This window comes from Equus quagga, chromosome 11, assembly GCF_021613505.1.
Source record: "Equus quagga isolate Etosha38 chromosome 11, UCLA_HA_Equagga_1.0, whole genome shotgun sequence".
NCBI lineage: Eukaryota > Metazoa > Chordata > Mammalia > Perissodactyla > Equidae > Equus > Equus quagga.
Window position 1 is genome coordinate 85,736,354 of NC_060277.1, and position 17,306 is coordinate 85,753,659.

Here is a 17,306-nt window from a genome sequence, read left to right on the forward strand (position 1 = left end):
GGATTGGAGGGTGTTAAGACTGGAAGCAGGAGGATGACTTTGAAGGCTTTTGTTGTACTAGAGTAATCAGGCAGAGGTAGTGATGCTGGAAAGGGGAAGAGACTAAAATATGATATACCAGAGGTAAAGCAACAGGATTTATGTATGGCTGTTGCCAATCAAGCTATTTAAGAATGCATTTTTACTTTTCTCAGAACATTGTAAAAATGTTAGATTAGTAAAGAGACCTAAAATATTAAGTATCAATTTTCCCAAATTTATTTTTCTTCCTCTTCCGAAAAGCTTTTGCTGTGCCGTGTCACTCTCACTCCCCCTAAAAAATGTGGTTTCAGTATTTCCAGACATTTTCATTCTAAAGATCAGCAAATAGTTTGGGCAATAGGTCCTACAAAAAAAGATGAAAGTGACTCCTATTATTTAAGCAGACAAAGAGAAATGTGAATGCGAGAAGGGAATGCATGACAGTGCTCTCGCCTTTGATAGGCCCTGTAAGGGGTAACTGTTTATTGAGTATTATGAGGCACTAATCACCACGCAGGTCTGGAGAACTATCCAGGTGGAACTATGGCATGAGGTATGTTTCTGTGATCCTTTTTCCCTTTGGTTAGATAGAGTACCCTCAAGTGTGATCTTTGAGGTACAGGGGTTGGACTGACAAATACATTTATTTATCCAACTCGTATTTACTGAGGGTCTACCACATGGCACACATGGAGGATGTAGTGGTAACCAAGGCAGATACATGCCTTGAGCTCAGGGACTCAAAATCCAAGTGGGTACCAACCAAATAGTGATACAAATAATTAACTAATAGTATTATGATCACTGTTCTGAATGAAGAATACAAGGTGCTATGAGAGTGATTCACTTAATCAGGAGATCAGAGAAAGGCTCTCTGAGGAAGTATACAAATTAAGCTAATATCTAAAGGATATGTAGGAATTAGCAAGGGAAAGAAGTAGAAGAGGACTCTAAGCAGAGAAGACAGCATCTGCAAAGTGTGGAGTCATGGAAGCCAAGTGATGTGGCAATTTAAAAAAGGAGAGCAGGACCAAGTGTATCAAATGCTGCTGAGGTGTCAGTTGCAAAGAGGATTTAAAAGTGTCCATCAGATTTAGTGAAACTCAAGTCATTGGCAGGAATGGATCCAGGTTCTGTGGGGGCCTGCAGCATTCAATTTTGGGGCCCTCTTTAAGAGAAAGAATACAGAATTACAAATGTAAACATTAGGTGTAAAAGTGAATATTTATTTAGAATGAGAAGGGAAATCTCCTCAAATACTGGAGTATTTAGAATTTCCAGTCCCTTTGCCCCACTGAGATTTCTTTAGTCACTGTACTAGAAATGCTTCTTGATTGCAACCTCCCCACCTAAAACACTCTATGATTCCCACACTCAGAGGGGCTCATGTAAGTGAGGGGCCCTGAGGCACAAGCTTTATGAGCATCATCTGCCTCTGATTACTGGTGGCCTGAGAGAGCAGTTGGTAGGCATGGTGGTACCAAAGTCAGGGAGAAGACTGAGAACTAAATGGGAAATGAGGAAGTAAATGGAAAAGGAGAATGTAGGCAAACTCTTTAAAGAAGTTTGGGTCTAAGGAAGAGAAGAGAGAGAGTTTGGTAGCTGAAGGGGCATGTAGGATCGAAGAAAGGCTTTGAGGGGAGGTTAAACTGGAGAGACGTGAGTATGTTTAAGTAAAGATGGGAGGGAAGGGGATCCAAAGCACATGTGGAGGGATGAGCCTTTGGTAGGAGGAGTGAGATTTTATTTATTGGAATAGGAGAGAAGAAAGAGAAAGTGGGGTCAAGGCAGGCAGGCTTTTAAACTTAGTGATAGAAAATAATTAATTCCCACTTATTTTCTTAGTGAATTATACAGTGAAGTCATCACCTGATGTGGGGATGGAGAGTGTGTGGAAGGGGGAGGGATGTGGAAGAATGGAGGTTTCCTCATAGTTTGGAAAAGTGAATTTAGCAGGGAAATGGAACATTACATGTGAGAATTGTAGTCATGAATTTAATATAACATAACATAAAAGCAGTCAACTCTCTTTTTTGTGATTTTTCTGCAGCAATGTGCAACTACTTCAGTTTAGACAGTTGGATTCATCTGGGCTTTAGATTTTTTCAAATAAGTAATATGGAGGGAGACAGTGACCAGAAATTTAGAGTATTTTCAAGAGAATGATTCTGATGGGCTGAGGAATCTAAGCTAGACAAGCAGGGAAATGACCTCAGAAGTGGGCTGATGCACTATGAAAAGTGGTGGGGTGAATACATTGGGGGGCCAAGGAAATCCAAGAGTCACTGCAACTGGAGTAGTTGAGTAGGGCACACTGACCATCATATCTTCCCTCTAGCACCTCAACATCTAACTGCACTGGCTTGTGATAACCTGATTCTTCTCATGGTACTGACATCAGAGGAAAGTGTTCTAGGAAGCCTCCAATAAACATACAATAAAGAAGCCTACTTGAGATTCTAAGGTTATTCAGTTTGTGATCCAAGCATGTCTGGACTGAATGGTGGGCTAATGGGAGAGTTCACTAGGGAGTCTGAGTGTCCTGGGCAAGAACTTCACTAAGGGACCAAGGAGCCTCCTGGGAATGAACTTTATCCTAAAGAAAGAGCAGGTAGAGGTACAGCAGCTTGGTCCAACTCAAGGTGGTCAGTGAGGAAGAGGTGCTTTGAATTCAGTACAGTCATCATGGTCCGGCTCTAAGAACTCCTCCTCGAGTTGAAGGAGAAGATTCTGCAATTAAGTGTAAGTTGAAATTATTTCCTTTGCCTTGAAGAAGCTTTTTAGTTTGATGTCTCATTTATTTTTCCTTTCGTTTCCCTTGCCTGAAGAGACGTATTCAAAAAGATGCTGCCTAAGATGGATGCCAAAGACCATTCTGCGTATGTTTTCTTCTACGAGTTTTATGGTTTCAGGTCTTACAGTCAAGTCTTTAATCCATTTTGAGTTAATTTTTGTTTATGGTGTAAGATAATGGTCTACTTTTATTCTTTTGCATGTGGTTGTCTAGTTTTCCCAGAACCATTTATTGAAAAGATTTTTCTTTCTCCATTGTATGTTCTTGGCTCCTTTGTCGAAAATTAGCTGCCCACAGATATGTGAATTTATTTGACAAAGTGAAAAGACAACATACAAATTGGGAGAACATATTTGCAAATCACATGCCCAATAAGAAAGTAATATCCAAAATATATTAAGAACTCATACAACTCAAAAGCAAAAAAAACAAACAACCTGATCGAAAAATGGGCAGAGGATCTGAACAGATATTTTCCAAAGAAGTCATACGAATGGCCAGTAGACAGAGGAAATGATGTTCAACATCACTGATTATTAGGGAAATGCAAATCAAAACTACAATGAGATATCACCTCACACCCATCAGAATGGCTATTATTAAAAAGATAAAAAATAACAAGTGTTGGAGAGGACATGGCGAAGAGGGAACCCTTGTACAGTGCTGGTGGGAATGTAAACTGGTGCAGCCACTATGGAAAACAATATGAAGATTCCTCAAAAAATTAAAAATAGAAATACAATGTGATTTAGCTATTTCACTTTTGGGTAGCTATCCAAAGCACGTGAAAACACTAAATTGAAAAGATATATGCACCCCTATGCTTGTTGCAACATTATTCACAATAGCCAAGACTTGGAAGCAGCTTAAGTGCCAATCAACAAATGAATGGATGAAGAAGATGTGGTACATATATATATGTATATATACACACACATGCACACACAGTGGAATACCACTCAGCCATAAAAAATGAAATCTTGCCATTTACAACAATGTGGGTGGACCTTGATGGTATTATGCTAAGCAAAATAAAGCAGACGGAAAAGACAATTACCATATAACTTCACTCATGTGGAAGATAAACAGACAAACACATAGATATGGAGAACAGATTGGTGGTTACCAGAGGGGAAGGGTTGAGGGGAGGGTGAAAGGGGTATAGGGGCACATGTGTACAGTAATGGATGGGAACTAGACTTGGTGGTGAACACAATGCAGTCTATACAGAAGCTGAAATATAATGATGTGCACCTGAAATTTATACAATGTTATAAATCAACGTTACCGCAATAAAATCAATAAAAATCAATGTTACCTCAATAAAAGAAAAGAAGAGTAGGTTGAAATGGAGAGTGCTATTTGCTAAAATCTCTGAGGCCATTGAGGACACAAGACAGTAAACCGCCTAGGCAATGGAGTATAGCACAGACGGGCTAAGAGTTACCTTTCAGAATTAATTATAATAGTGACACAATAATTATTATTATTGCAGGGAGTCGAATTATTATTATTGCATGGGTCAAGAAATGAAGGTCCTGTAATTGCAAGTAGAGGTGGAGCTGTAGAAATACTTTTTGTTATTATGACCCTATTTTTATGCCTTGGCTGGTATCGCCTGGGCAAATGCAGCTTACCTAGATTCCTATTATGTATATTTCTGGAGTTGATGTAACTGACAGCTTTGTAGGTAGATACCCATCATTGAGAAAGGCTCAATGATTTCTTAAAGACCACAATTACGTGTAGCAGATGTTTTTCTGTGCTAAGAACCACAAATTCAGGTAATATCAGAAAACAATGAAAGGAAAACCAAGAAGAGCTTGGTTAGAATTCAACATCATTTCTAGGAGGGGCTCTGTAACCTACAAAGATTTTTGCTGGGCGTGGGGATTTGATCCAATTGGTTAATAGTACGGAAGGATGAATAAATTTAGGATTAAAGGTAAGCTTTTAAGAGGTATTTTTGTTTTGTTGTTTAAGTAAGCAAAAATGTATGCAAATGTCTGTGCTTTACCAAAAGCATCAAATCAAAAAACTTCAGAATATCTGCTGGTCTCTTTCTCCAACTCCATTCATAGATACACAGGATGCCAGAGCAGCAAGGGTTCTTCAAGTGATCTAGTCAAACTCCTCTTATTTTGCAAGTGATGAAACTGAGGCCCAGAAAGGAGAAATGAGTTGACTGATTAATATCAAATCTAGAACTCAAGTCTCCTTAGTCCTTATTTAGGGGGTCACTGCTAGACTCTTGAAGAGAGACCCCTGGTTCTCTTCTAATAGACTGCCAAAGGCACTGGTTCCCTACATAAGCAAGTGTGCAGCTCAAACTGTCTAAGAAGTCTTTATATGCCTAGGGATATGAAAGAGGAAGGAGCCCACCCTTTTCCTTTCCAGGTGGGATTGATAACTTAGCTGACCAAATTTTTCTAAAATTTCTTTGGAGGTCTGAATTGAAACCTGGCCTCTCACCTGTAGCTGGGCTGTTGCTGCAAGCATCTTCTGCCGAGTTTGCAGTACTGTGGATGAGGACATGGAGATAGGTACAGTTTGCCTCAACCACCTTATATCTTCCCACATACAAGACAGCTGCAAAAGAAGTCACGAGGTCATGTCATCGTCCAAGCCAGTACATGATTTAGGTTGTGGCATCAAAGCAAAGGAGGGAGAAGGAAACCTGACCCCTGATGTTTGTTCTCCAGTCCATTTTCAGATACACGCGAAACAACTTTTTGATCTCTGGCCAATTGGAAAAAGATCTGAATGTTAATGAAACAGTCAGATCCACATTTTAGTCTTTGCCAAATGATCCCATAACTCAGAATAGTAGAGACACGATCTGACAGAATGCAAGCTTATTTGCTTTGAAATGTAGTGTAGATGCTACTTTGGCATTTTGTATGACATAGGGCATATCAGAGCCGAAAGAGATCTTTGAGATAATTTACTTCCACCCCAATACTTTGATCACTGGGGACCCCTCTCCTAAGGTTTCAGAGATTTATGTGCAGTAACATTGGTGCAAAGTGGGGAAAAATAAAATCAGAACTCAGTATACCTTCGTGAACCATAGAAAATCTTGTGTAATGGAACTGGTGTGAGAGTCATCTATTTCAACAATCGGTATTTGATCTTCATTGGTGACTAGCATATTGTCTTTGTAATAAAATATAACAGCTATGTAGAGTCCCCTAAAAAGAAAAAAGCAAAATAAAAATTGTCCTCAGCTGTCTCCTCTACCAAGCCTGAATCATGGGAAAAAATATGAAATATGTTTGGACATGATAAAAGATAATTTAAAATATACCTATGAGCATCTTCTTGCTGAGTATCACAAGTTCACTGGCTAGAACTCAGAGAAATTACGATGTTCTCTGAATTCTCAGGAGAAAAGTGAACTTCATATTCTTTTAATAACAAAAAAGAGATGTCTACCAAGTTTCCACTCATAACCAAAACCAGCTGATTCCTAAGAAGTTAAGACTTCCTGGAAAAACTACATAGGACCCACCGTTTTAAAGTCTTCACAAACTTGTTTGAGGAATGGAATAGGTGTTTCAGACTCCTTGAGACTGACTGCTTGCGGCCCGTGGTTTGTAATTTTGAACTTTCTGGAACATAGGAAAAAATACAGTGTGAATTCCATTGGCAGAACAGCACTACTGGTACCTTCTTCCCACCTTCCTCCCTTCCTGTCTCTTGCCTCCTCAGTATCACTTATCCTCAGTTTCCTGTAGGGATTCAGCTCATTCATTCCTACAAGAAGCTTTTCTATCTTGAGATGCCAGTAGTTAACTCAATTAATGAACAGCTCCTCAAAAATGCTGGAGATGAATGAGATTTATAACTCCTGGGGAAACCACTTCGGTGTTTTGTGTGTACTCTCCATATGAGTGATTTAGTATAAGGTGGGATTAAAATAATGGAATCAAGGGACCGGCCCCATGGGAGAGTGGTTAAAGTTTCTCACACTTGGCTTCAGTGGCCTGGGTTCGCTGGTTCGTATCCCAGGTGCTGACCTACTCCACTTATCAGCCATCTGTGGAGGCATCCTGCCTACAAAGTGGAGGAAGATTGGCATGATGTTAGCTCAGGGCTAATCTTCCTTAAGCAAAAAAAAAAAAAAAAAAAAAAGGATTGGCAATAGGTGTTAGCTCAGGGCAAATCTTCCTCAAAAAAAAAAAAAAAAAGAACTCTTTTGCCCTCCTCCTCTCTCCCCCCACTGCCTTTTAATATTCATACACTTCTCAATGCTGGCAAAGCATTTCTTGTTAGTCTATATATTCCATTAAGATTTTTTCATTATAAAATTAATATAGGCACATTACAGAAAGTCTGAAGAATAGAAAAAACAACAAAATCCCATCCATATCATCCTGTCACTTTAGTACAACCACTGCTACCATTCTGGGGCAGTTTTTTTCCGGTGTATATGTTCACTTAAAAAAATAATTGTAGTCATAGGTATAATTATCATCCTCAGATAAGACAGAGAGGTTAAATAGATTGTCCAAGATAAAAAAAACCAGTACCCGGAAAAACTGAGACATTCATTCACTGAATAAATATTTATTGGGACACTACTATGTGCAAGGTTCTGTGGCAACAGTGGTGAGCAAATCGTCCATTGCTTCTGTTCAGCTTTTCCATTTACAACATGGAGATCTCACTGATAAAAGTGGTAGACTTCCTATAACAGTCTTTGGAAACAGTGCTCCATGGAGCTGAACTACATGATCACTGATTTCAATTCTCGTCTTAAACGTAATGAAGGGAAGCTGAGGTTGTTGGGGTCATCACTAAACTCCTGACAGACATGTCACTGAAGATGAGAACATGGTCCATATCACTGCTGTTAGGCATGGAAACCTGGACCATGGTCCGTGGCTGAGGCCCAGTGTGGCTCTGCCTAGGAACCTATAGGAGCAGTAGCGAATGAGCTGACTGATGCAAGCATTCATGCCAGCTTCAAGCTTGTGCTGGTAATGGTTATTCCTGGCAGAACAAAGCAAAAGGAGTTTTTTCTGACTTGACCATGAATTTGGCTGGTCATATGCTGCTCAAAAATGATGCTGCTAGGACTTCTGGTTAAAGGCACCATATTGAACATATTCATTACATACCACTATCTCCCAACACCTCACTAACAGCAGAGTAAAGAGATTAAAATTAAAAAGGAAACAACATAAATCTATAAAGACAAAGAGATGGGAAAGGAAACAAAAGCAAGTGAATTTTGGTAGCTGGAAAGCAGATGGACAGATGGATTTAGCAGACTTGAGAAAGATGAATCCTAAGCCAGCAGTGGAGAAAGCTGAGAAGTAACCTGACTCACCCCATGAGAACCATATACTGCTGGGAGTAGGGGGTGAATGTGGAGCTAAAATCGGGGATTTGTTGAAGTCTGTTTAAAAAGCAGTTAGAATTATAGATATCCTTCCATATCCTGCGTAGGTGGACAACTACCTCTTCCCCACTCTAGAAGAAAGCTAGTGGCTTATTCTATGAAAAGCATAAAAACAGAGGTCTCTAAAGTGGTAGACACGGGGTACAGTTAAAAATGGGGGAGAGGGGGTAGTATGTACTCCAAGCAGGTGGATTAAATGAAAGTTTCCATACAGAGTATTTCCCCATTGGGCTCTCAGAACAGTGGTACTTAAACTTGTACCCTCCAGGAAGGACGCTAGAAGAAACTTCCTTGGAGACTAGCCTAAGAGAATACACCTAAAGATTCTGATGTTGGCTTCACTGCTTTCCTAAAGATAAGGCAGGGCAGATCACCTTACAGGGAAACCTATAAATAAAGAGCCCTATCCATGTGCTCAGAGCTTCCCAACGGCTATTGAGTTCCCTTCTCTTAAACAGAGCAAACATCCAGGGATCACCAGGCAGTTGCAAAAAGCATGTAACAGGAAAGACAGAAGCCAAAAACAAAGAATCAAAAAGAGCTATTTAGGGGAGAGATTATGCTGAGAAAAGAAAATATAAAATGAAACAAAGCCTATCATTACTAGCCTGAAAGATAAGAAAAGACGTTGCTCCTTGTAAAAGGATAGGAGTCTATAAGAGAAAGATTCAGAGAATGAAAGAGAGCACTGGAAACTAAAAGTATGTTATCAAAGTCTGAAAAACCCAATAGAAGCCCTAGAAAATAAAGTTAGAGCAATCTCTGAGAAAGTGGAACAAAAGGACATGGAGATGGAAAGTAGGAGAGAGGAAAAAGAGAAAAATCAAGGACTGGTCTACGAGGGTTAACATTTGAATAAGAGGTCTCACAGGAGAGAGTAGAGGAAAGAAGGGGAAGAAATAAGTAATGAAATAATTTAAGAAAATATCCCATAATTGAATGGCATATGTTTCCATATTCAGAGGACTTGCCAAGTGTGCAGCACAACAGACAAAAATAGAGCCACACAAAGGCACATACATAACAGTGAAATTTTAGAATACTGAAGTTACTAAAAAGAAAATGAAAGCCTCCAGAGTAGAAAAAACATAGCTTTCATATAAGACTTCTAGAATCAGAATGGCATCAGACATCTCAGCACTGAAAGCTAGAAGACAATGAAGCAACACGTTTAAAATCTGAAGGAAAATGATTTCAACTGAAAATTCCATACTTCTTCAAACCCTTAAATAAGTGTTAAGTAGAATAAATACATCTTTAGACATTGAATGTATCCAAAAATTAACTCCCAAGTATCCTCTCAGAAAGCTACTAGAGGAAAGGCTTTGCTAAAATGAGAGACTAACTCAACAAAAAGGAAGACATGAGATACAAAAAGAAGAAATCCAATATTGGAGAGTGGCAAGAAGATGCCTCAATATGGTGGTGAAAGGACATCCTAGGGCGACAGCTGTGCACCAGACACAGAGGCAGCCAGTAACCAGTGTAGACAGGAGCAGGTCAGAGGACTCCATGAGTGGATTCTTTGGGAGGATTCAATTGAAACAATACTAAAGTGTGCGATTGTATTGAGAGGAAATTGGAGAATAGCTTGGAGATTAATTAGTTTTAACCATATAGAAAATCAGAAAACACACAATAAAAGATGATTATTAACTATAGGGAGAACAAAAAGTTATCCAGGAAAGGAAAATGATCATTACAATGTAAACAAAAAATATCAATCTTGCTAAAATTATAAGTGTTTTAGGAGGATGAGGATATAGGAATTGCATGTGCATGTAAGAGGGTGGAGGGGTGAAAAAGAGAGAAATCATCATCTTCCTTAGTGAGATAATGGCTACATTTGAAAAAAATCAAGAATTAGCAGTATAAACATGTTTATTTAGAGATATGGGGAAAATATCAAAAGAATTGGTTAAAAGAATTGAGCCTTTGGGGAGTAAAAAATGAAAGATGTGGCAAATTGCTTTTTTTTTTAATAAAGTTCTTTTAAGTGTTTTGCCAATATTAAGTCATTCAATCCTTAAACAATGGCTGACAGGTATATGTAATTCTTATCTGCATTTTACAGACGAGTAAAGTGATACGGAGAGGTTAGGAAACTTGCTTAAGGTCACACAGGTAGTAAATGTCTACCCTGGATTTGAACCCAGGTAGCCTGACTTCAGAGTATAGTCACATGTAATGTAAATAAAAATGAAGATTAAACTAAAAGAATAAAAAATAAAGGGCTGGCCCAGTGGCACAGCGGTTAAGTTCACACATTCTGCTTTGGCAGCCTGGGGTTTGCTGGTTTGGATCCCTGGTGTGGACCTATGCACTGCTTGTTAAGTCATGCTGTGGCAGCATCCCACATAAAACAGAGGAAGATGGGCACGGATGTTAGTTTAGGGCCAGACTTCCTCAGCAAAAAGAGGAGGATTGGTAGCAGATGTTAGCTCAGGGCTAATTTTCCTCAAAAAAAAAAAAAAAAAAAAGAAAAGAGAAAAAAATAATAAAAAGAGAAAAAATAAAATGCTACCACCAGTAGTGAAAGGGGGCCAGGCAAATGTTAAATACCCCAGGTCTCCTATATTCTGGGCACATGGTAGAATTGCACTGCTTGGAGCCTTTATGGTTGCATGAAGCCATGTGACCAGTTTTGGCCAATGAGCATAAGTGACATACATAAAGTGACGTAAGTGAGCATAAGTGACATACGTAAAGTCTTGCCCATATGAGACCTTCAAGAGTTTGTTTTCTCTCTGCCATGGGTGCTAGCAAATATTTCTAGAAAGAGGATGATGACAACACAGAAGGACAGCTCTCAGCTGACCAGTGGTAGACCGATAGCACGTAGGAGAAATAAATATTTTGGTTACTGCAGCATGATACAGCCCATCTTGACTAATACAAGGTCTAAACTCACTTTTCTGCTAAGAACCACCATGGCTTCTGTTCTGTCTCTGCTTAGTTTGGGCTCTGGAGCAGTAGGTCTTGGTTTTCTGGACCCTGAATGCAGTAGGTCTTTAGCTTTTAAGTGCTTTGAGCATAGGGAGTTTATTTTATTTATACTAATATGTCTCGCACCTGACACATAGTAGACATTGTTTCAATTAATATTTGCTAGTTGAAAATTTGGATGATAACTGAAATTCACTCTTGTAGGGTTACTGCTATGGGGACCACAGTTGGCTTCTTTATAATTCATTATGTATGTCAGAGCATTAATCTTGTGAACAATAAAGGCTGCTTAGCATCTCCATTGAATTTCCATCTCAGTACTGAACTTGTAAATTAGCTGTGGCCAGTACCTTAGCCAAAATACAGAAATTAATGTGGGTTTCGGTACCTCCCATGCAGGGCTTTGGTAGGAGAAGGGATTTTTTTTTGTTGTTTTATTACTGTTGCATTTGGAATATCCTGTGAATTTATTGAGTACTCCAGCCTCATTACTATGGAGTCGATTATACTTTAATTCTAGGACATCAGTAAAGTGCTGAGGATGGAGAGTACCCCATTCTTCATCTGGAAGAACAATGGAAGAAAAATAAGCTAGAGTTTGTGAAGAGCCAACACTATGCCGTGTGAGTTTAATGCATTATCTAATTTAATCCTCATAATGATCCTGAAAGATAGATACTATTATGCTGATTTTTTTCTAATGGGGAAGCTATGGCTCAGAGAGATTAAATGCTTTTCTCAAGGGCACACAGTAAGTAGTAAAACTGGGATTTGAAATAATTATTTTTCTAATTATAAAATTTTAAAAGTTCATATCTCCAATAAACCACATAGTATCTCAATGTAGTTGAGTATTTTAAATAATAATTTTGTAGTTTTCTTTATGCAATACCTAATTTTCCTTTTAGACTTAGAGCAATTTGTGTTAAATTATCTTAGAATCATTCCCTTTTTGTGTGAGGTCATTTCTTTTATCCTGGCATATTAAAGGTCAGCATTTCCCAAAGTTTGTGCCTTAGAACACTAATTATGTGAAAAATGTTTTACAGTGGCCAAATAAGTTTGGAAAATGCTTAACCAAATTCAAAATGTCTCTTTATTAGAGTCTTTAATATTTTAATGTCCATTTTACATTTCTAAAAGAGGAATATATAATGTAAAATTTTCCAAACTTACTTGACCTTTTTTCAGTTGAGCATCTTATAGAATCACTGCTTTTTGGAACACACTTTGGGTACTGTTTAAGTGTCCAGAGTATATTTCAATATAGAATGTATTCTTCCTTTTTGGGAAGTTCTACCTTTTGCCTTACTTAAATCTTTCCTGATATTGTGTTTACATTCCTGTGAGGGAAAAGCATGTACATGATACAAGTTGAATAGAAACCATAGAAATAATTGGTCTGTCTAGACAATCATTTCATGATTATTGGATGGTAATCCAATAGTAATGGGCAAAGAATCTAAATCCTGAGATAATATCAAAAATAATCCCTTATTCTCATGAGTAGTTTTAGCTTTCCCCCTTCAATAAAGACCAAACACAAAGTGGCTTATGAATCGCAAAGAATCATCTATCCAATTGCTTTATTACCTTTGCCTGCCATACAGGAACCAATGGGCAGGAGAATGATGGAAAGGCAGAAGTTGAGAAAGGAGCCCAGATAATGCCTGACCTGGTTAAATGGGCCCTAGATAACTGAGAACTGAGTGTACTTTGGTCAATGTGGAATGTTGAAGGCCCTGGTCTGAGTAAAGTTTTCCTGGAGATCTGGGGATGAAATCTCACTTGAGTTTCCTTCTCAAGCTTCTTCCATGTATATTTACATCTCCTAATGAACCACTCATTAGAACATTACTTTTTTTTGCAAACCCTTGTCCTCATTCCTAGCTATAGCCAACATTTCTGAAGGGCTCTGTTGTCATAGCTGTATAGTAATAGGGAATAACTTTTTGCTAATGCTAAATATGATTGATTTCTTTAGCATCTCTTAGTTTCAACCATAGATTTCTTACCTAACTGGTCAATCAGTGCCCTGAATCTAGAGAGTGCAATGCAGTTGGAGATCTGATGGATGAAGGAGCATGGAAAATGAAAACTTTACGGAGGCTTTAATTCTCCAAATAAAACTAAGTGCCTGTTCCACGAATCATTACACAGATCAGAAACCTGACCCTGTCTCATTTGAACAGCCCAAGTAGAAGAGAAACTTTTAAAAGCTTCTCAGAGATTTTTTGGATGTAGTTGGCTAGGTCTAGAGAAAGTATGCTCTGCTTTCTCCTGAGCAGTAGTACAGGGGAAGATTAAAGTCCATTGCCCATTCCTGATGTAAAGGTGGGAGAAAAAAATGAGGTGTGGCAGGAAGACTGGACTTGGAGACAGAAAACCTAGGCTGGTATCTTGATTCTGACTTTTCCTGGTATTTGAGACCTTGGTCAAGTCACCTAGCCTCAGTGATAATTGCCAAAATGAGGATGAAAAAGAGATATTGGGTGTGAAATTGCATGTAAACTTTATTGTAAATGTACACAAAGGTTAATATTATTGTTGCTGTTATAATTGGTGCAGCTTCCTTAGGGATGATCCTGAAATTTTCCTTGGAGGTGAAAAGTTTGAGGGTGAATATCCCAAAGACCCAGTGCCCCGAGGAGTGTGTGAAGGGACAATTCAAAGGGAAGGCAACCAGTGGCAGCTGCTGTTTTTCTTGTGCTTGTTTTCAAACTCTTCATATGGAGAGAGGGTGAGAGAGAAAGAGAGGAAGGGAAGGAAGGAGAGGAAAATCTCTTCTGAAGGGTTAAAGCAAGATAGTGCTGTAAAGTGATTCCAGATGTACAAATATTAATATCTCCCTCTCCCTGATGAATGAGAAGGTATGACCCAGTTAGGAAACTGCTAAAATTACCGGCGCCACTGAGACCTCAGTTGATGGCCGAGCGCAGATTTTTATCCTTACCCCGGCAACTATAATGCTGATGAAGGGCTCGGACCTGCTGCAGCAGACCTTCCAAAACTTCACTCTGTCCCTTGTGTCTGGGCTCTCTGTCGTCATAGTCTTTCCAGTCTGTTGAACAAAAGAAACAAACAGGGAAAGTTTAAAGCAGAGGAGTCCTCTTCCCTACCCTGCCTCAGTTTCGCTCATACTACCCACAGACTCTGTGGATAAGTACCCAGCACTTGAACTGCTAGCAGGCAATGCCAAGGGTTTGGAAGCTGCCATTGTTCAAGGCTCTGTGCAAAATATTAATTGTGGTTGATTTCTTGTGTTGGGCAGTTTTAGGGAAGAGAAAATAGCAATTGGAAGCCAAAAGAAAATAGAGAATTTGGGAGTCCAGTTTCCTCTTCCCCAGCTCCTTACCCACCTTTTCAGCATCCTGTGTCCTAATCAGTTCCCCTTCCGCTTCTACACTCAGCACCCCAATTCTCAGCTGGATTTCCACAGTAGGAAAGAAACGGGTGGGAATGTGCAGACTAGATGAAATCCACAGTCCCAATGCTTTTATTGTAGGTTTCACACTTTTGGCCAAATTGACATTTCTTTCCAAGGAAAGAGCCCATGTCAGATGCCAAGAAATGGAAATCTACATTTTGCTCTAATGAATGTCTGCTTTGGTTAGCTGGCACAGCAACCCCTGCACATACTCTGAGCCACCAACCACCCTGTCTGCTCAGTCTCTAAATATACAGTATTAGCTTACATGGCAAATTTAAATTGCAATACCCACTGAGATTTTTCTCCCCCTTCTATTTTCATTCCATTTGGCTATAATGATATCAAGTGTAATAACCCGTATGGGACTAATGTCAAGATTGTAATTCTGCTGTCTCCAACTCTGGATTTTTTTTTCAGCAGGTCAGTCATTTCATAGTCCATCCCTTCTTCCCTCTATTTTCTTTCCCCCGGTTTTTCTTTCTGAACCTTTCAAAAGCAACAACTTAAAGTGCTCCTTGGTTGAGATGCTTTCTCTAAAAATGCTACTCATTTTTTCTTAGAAAAGTCAGTTGGTTCATGAATATATCTGAGGCTTAAATTCTAGTTGAATGAGTTTCAAATTCCCTCCCTCCAGATTTATTTTAAAATATGGAGTCTCCCTTGTTTAGAAACTTAAGCAGATGCCATGACAGTTAAAGTTAGGTAAAAGCATTCCACATTGGTCCATCCAAGGCCAAGTAGTACAGCACAGTTAGAAAGAAAACAGGTTCTGGAGTCAGATAAACCTGGGTGTGAATCCTGGCTCTTCTGCTTCCTAGATAAGGCAAGTTATTTACACTGACAAGGTCACTACTCTGCAATATGAAAAAGGAACATAGAATCTACCTTGCAGGATTTTTGTGAGGGTTAAAGGAGAGGTATGTTAGGTATCCAGCACAACGTGACATGGCAGGCATTCTGTAAATAACTCAAAAAGAAGGGATTTCATTGATGGAAAGTTAACTCCCTGAGCAGTGAGTATGAAAACATCACTTCTTACCCTATCAGATGATTCCCTGTGAAGAAGGTGGCCTTGGAGATTTTCTGATCCTTCCTCCTTCCCACCCTCCCTCATGTACCCTTCTCTGTTTTACCTCTCAGAAGACTGAGGCTCAGCAATAACCATTCCAGTTCTATATTACTCAGCTTGTTGATGGCATAGCCAGGATTATAACATAGTCTCATGACCCTCCATATAGTGCTCATTTCCTTACATCCTGGACATGTTTTTGGTTTTTTTCTTTTGGGAAGGAGGGTCAGAGCTTGGTTGGAGTCTGTGTGCTGTGGCTTTAGTTGTGGTCAACTCTGGAGACAGGGAATTGGCATAGCTACCTTCTGTAGACTCTGTTCCTTGTGGGCAGGAACTGTGACTTAATTTCTCTTTGCCTCAGGTTTCTTCTCTGTAAATTGAGTTTTTGAATCTCTTTTTAGATTATTTGAGGTTTCAAAGGAATAATGTAAGTACAGCACCATCTGGGCACGTAGGAGACATTCATTAAATGTTGGTGAGACATTGTGACTAGAAGCATGATGGTGTTCAGGCACAATGGGCTAGCAAAGGTCTTTTACTGGGAAATTTGGAAATGTTTGAGGAAACAAACTCCAGGTGGCTCTTATAATATCTGTAGTGTCCCTGGTATCTGGGCACAGTGAAAATAAATGTTGCTTTCAGGGATTCCCAAAGGCCATGAGTTTTTTCTTGTAGTTGGATGAGTGCATCTGAAGTGCCCATGAAAACATGAGCAACATTGTTTGCTTGAGTAAAACTTCTGGTGGCTGAATTATTGTGTGGCCTTGAATATGCTAATACATTCTAATGAGTGTGAATACTGCCGTCAATGCAAGGGGAGATGAAATGGACCTGGCTCTTTCAGCTGAACCCTGTTACATCAGAGGCGGGCTTGAGCTGATGACTTTATGATACGTTAGAAAATTGCTAATGCTAAATTGCAGCCCAAGTGAGCACTGGACACGATGCCAAGGTTTTTGGAAAGAATGAGTTTTTCTCAGACATATTTGGAAGGTTCTGAGGACTACATAAAATAGGAGACTTTAGGGATGAGGGAGAAAATTGAAAATATATTAAGAAATCAGGAATCTGACAGGAATAAACTTAGTGTGGTAAGAAAAGAGCAGATTGTGCCACATAATACAGTTCACTGTTCTGGTAATGAGATACTTCAGTTGCAACACAATGCAGAGCTTACATTCACTGGTGATATCAGGACTTTTCTGATCGTAACTCAGACAAGCCCGTCTGGGTCCTTTTCTCTTATTATGTACCATACTATATAACATAAGTCTATAAAAACACATTAAGGCCTTTTGTAAAAATATAAAAAAAAGTTTTATAGCTTACTGGAACATATTACCAAATTTCCAATTACTCTGTCATGTTAGAATACATTGTCTTCTAGTAAATATTTGAATACTGATATATGTTACATCACAATGTCATACTCTGTTTATAAATAGAACCAGAATGTTTTTATATTGTTCTTTCCAAGTGATATGGCATGTCTGAACCAACTATAATGACATGTTTGGATTTTAGTTCTTTGCCAGAAAGCTCTACTAATCAAATGTGCTGTTTTAGAAAACGTTGCCATTTGCTATGTTAATTACTAAGTAGTAAGTGACTCTTCCGAGTCCTGGACAACTGTTCTTGT

At 39.0% G+C, this 17,306-nt stretch overlaps 1 protein-coding gene across 1 annotated transcript in view; it reads right to left on the reverse strand.

Annotated features, from left to right (window-relative positions):
• The window catches only part of ANKFN1 (ankyrin repeat and fibronectin type III domain containing 1), a 319,561-nt gene that overhangs the window by 48,585 nt on the left and 253,670 nt on the right, over positions 1-17,306 (reverse strand). Inside the window, exons 10-13 of the mRNA XM_046677042.1 lie at positions 14,122-14,229; positions 6,327-6,426; positions 5,874-6,006; positions 5,288-5,404 (exon numbers count right to left, since the gene is read on the reverse strand). Of these exons, the coding sequence (XP_046532998.1) occupies positions 5,288-5,404; positions 5,874-6,006; positions 6,327-6,426; positions 14,122-14,229 (458 nt within the window). The remainder of the gene's footprint in view (positions 1-5,287; positions 5,405-5,873; positions 6,007-6,326; positions 6,427-14,121; positions 14,230-17,306) is intronic.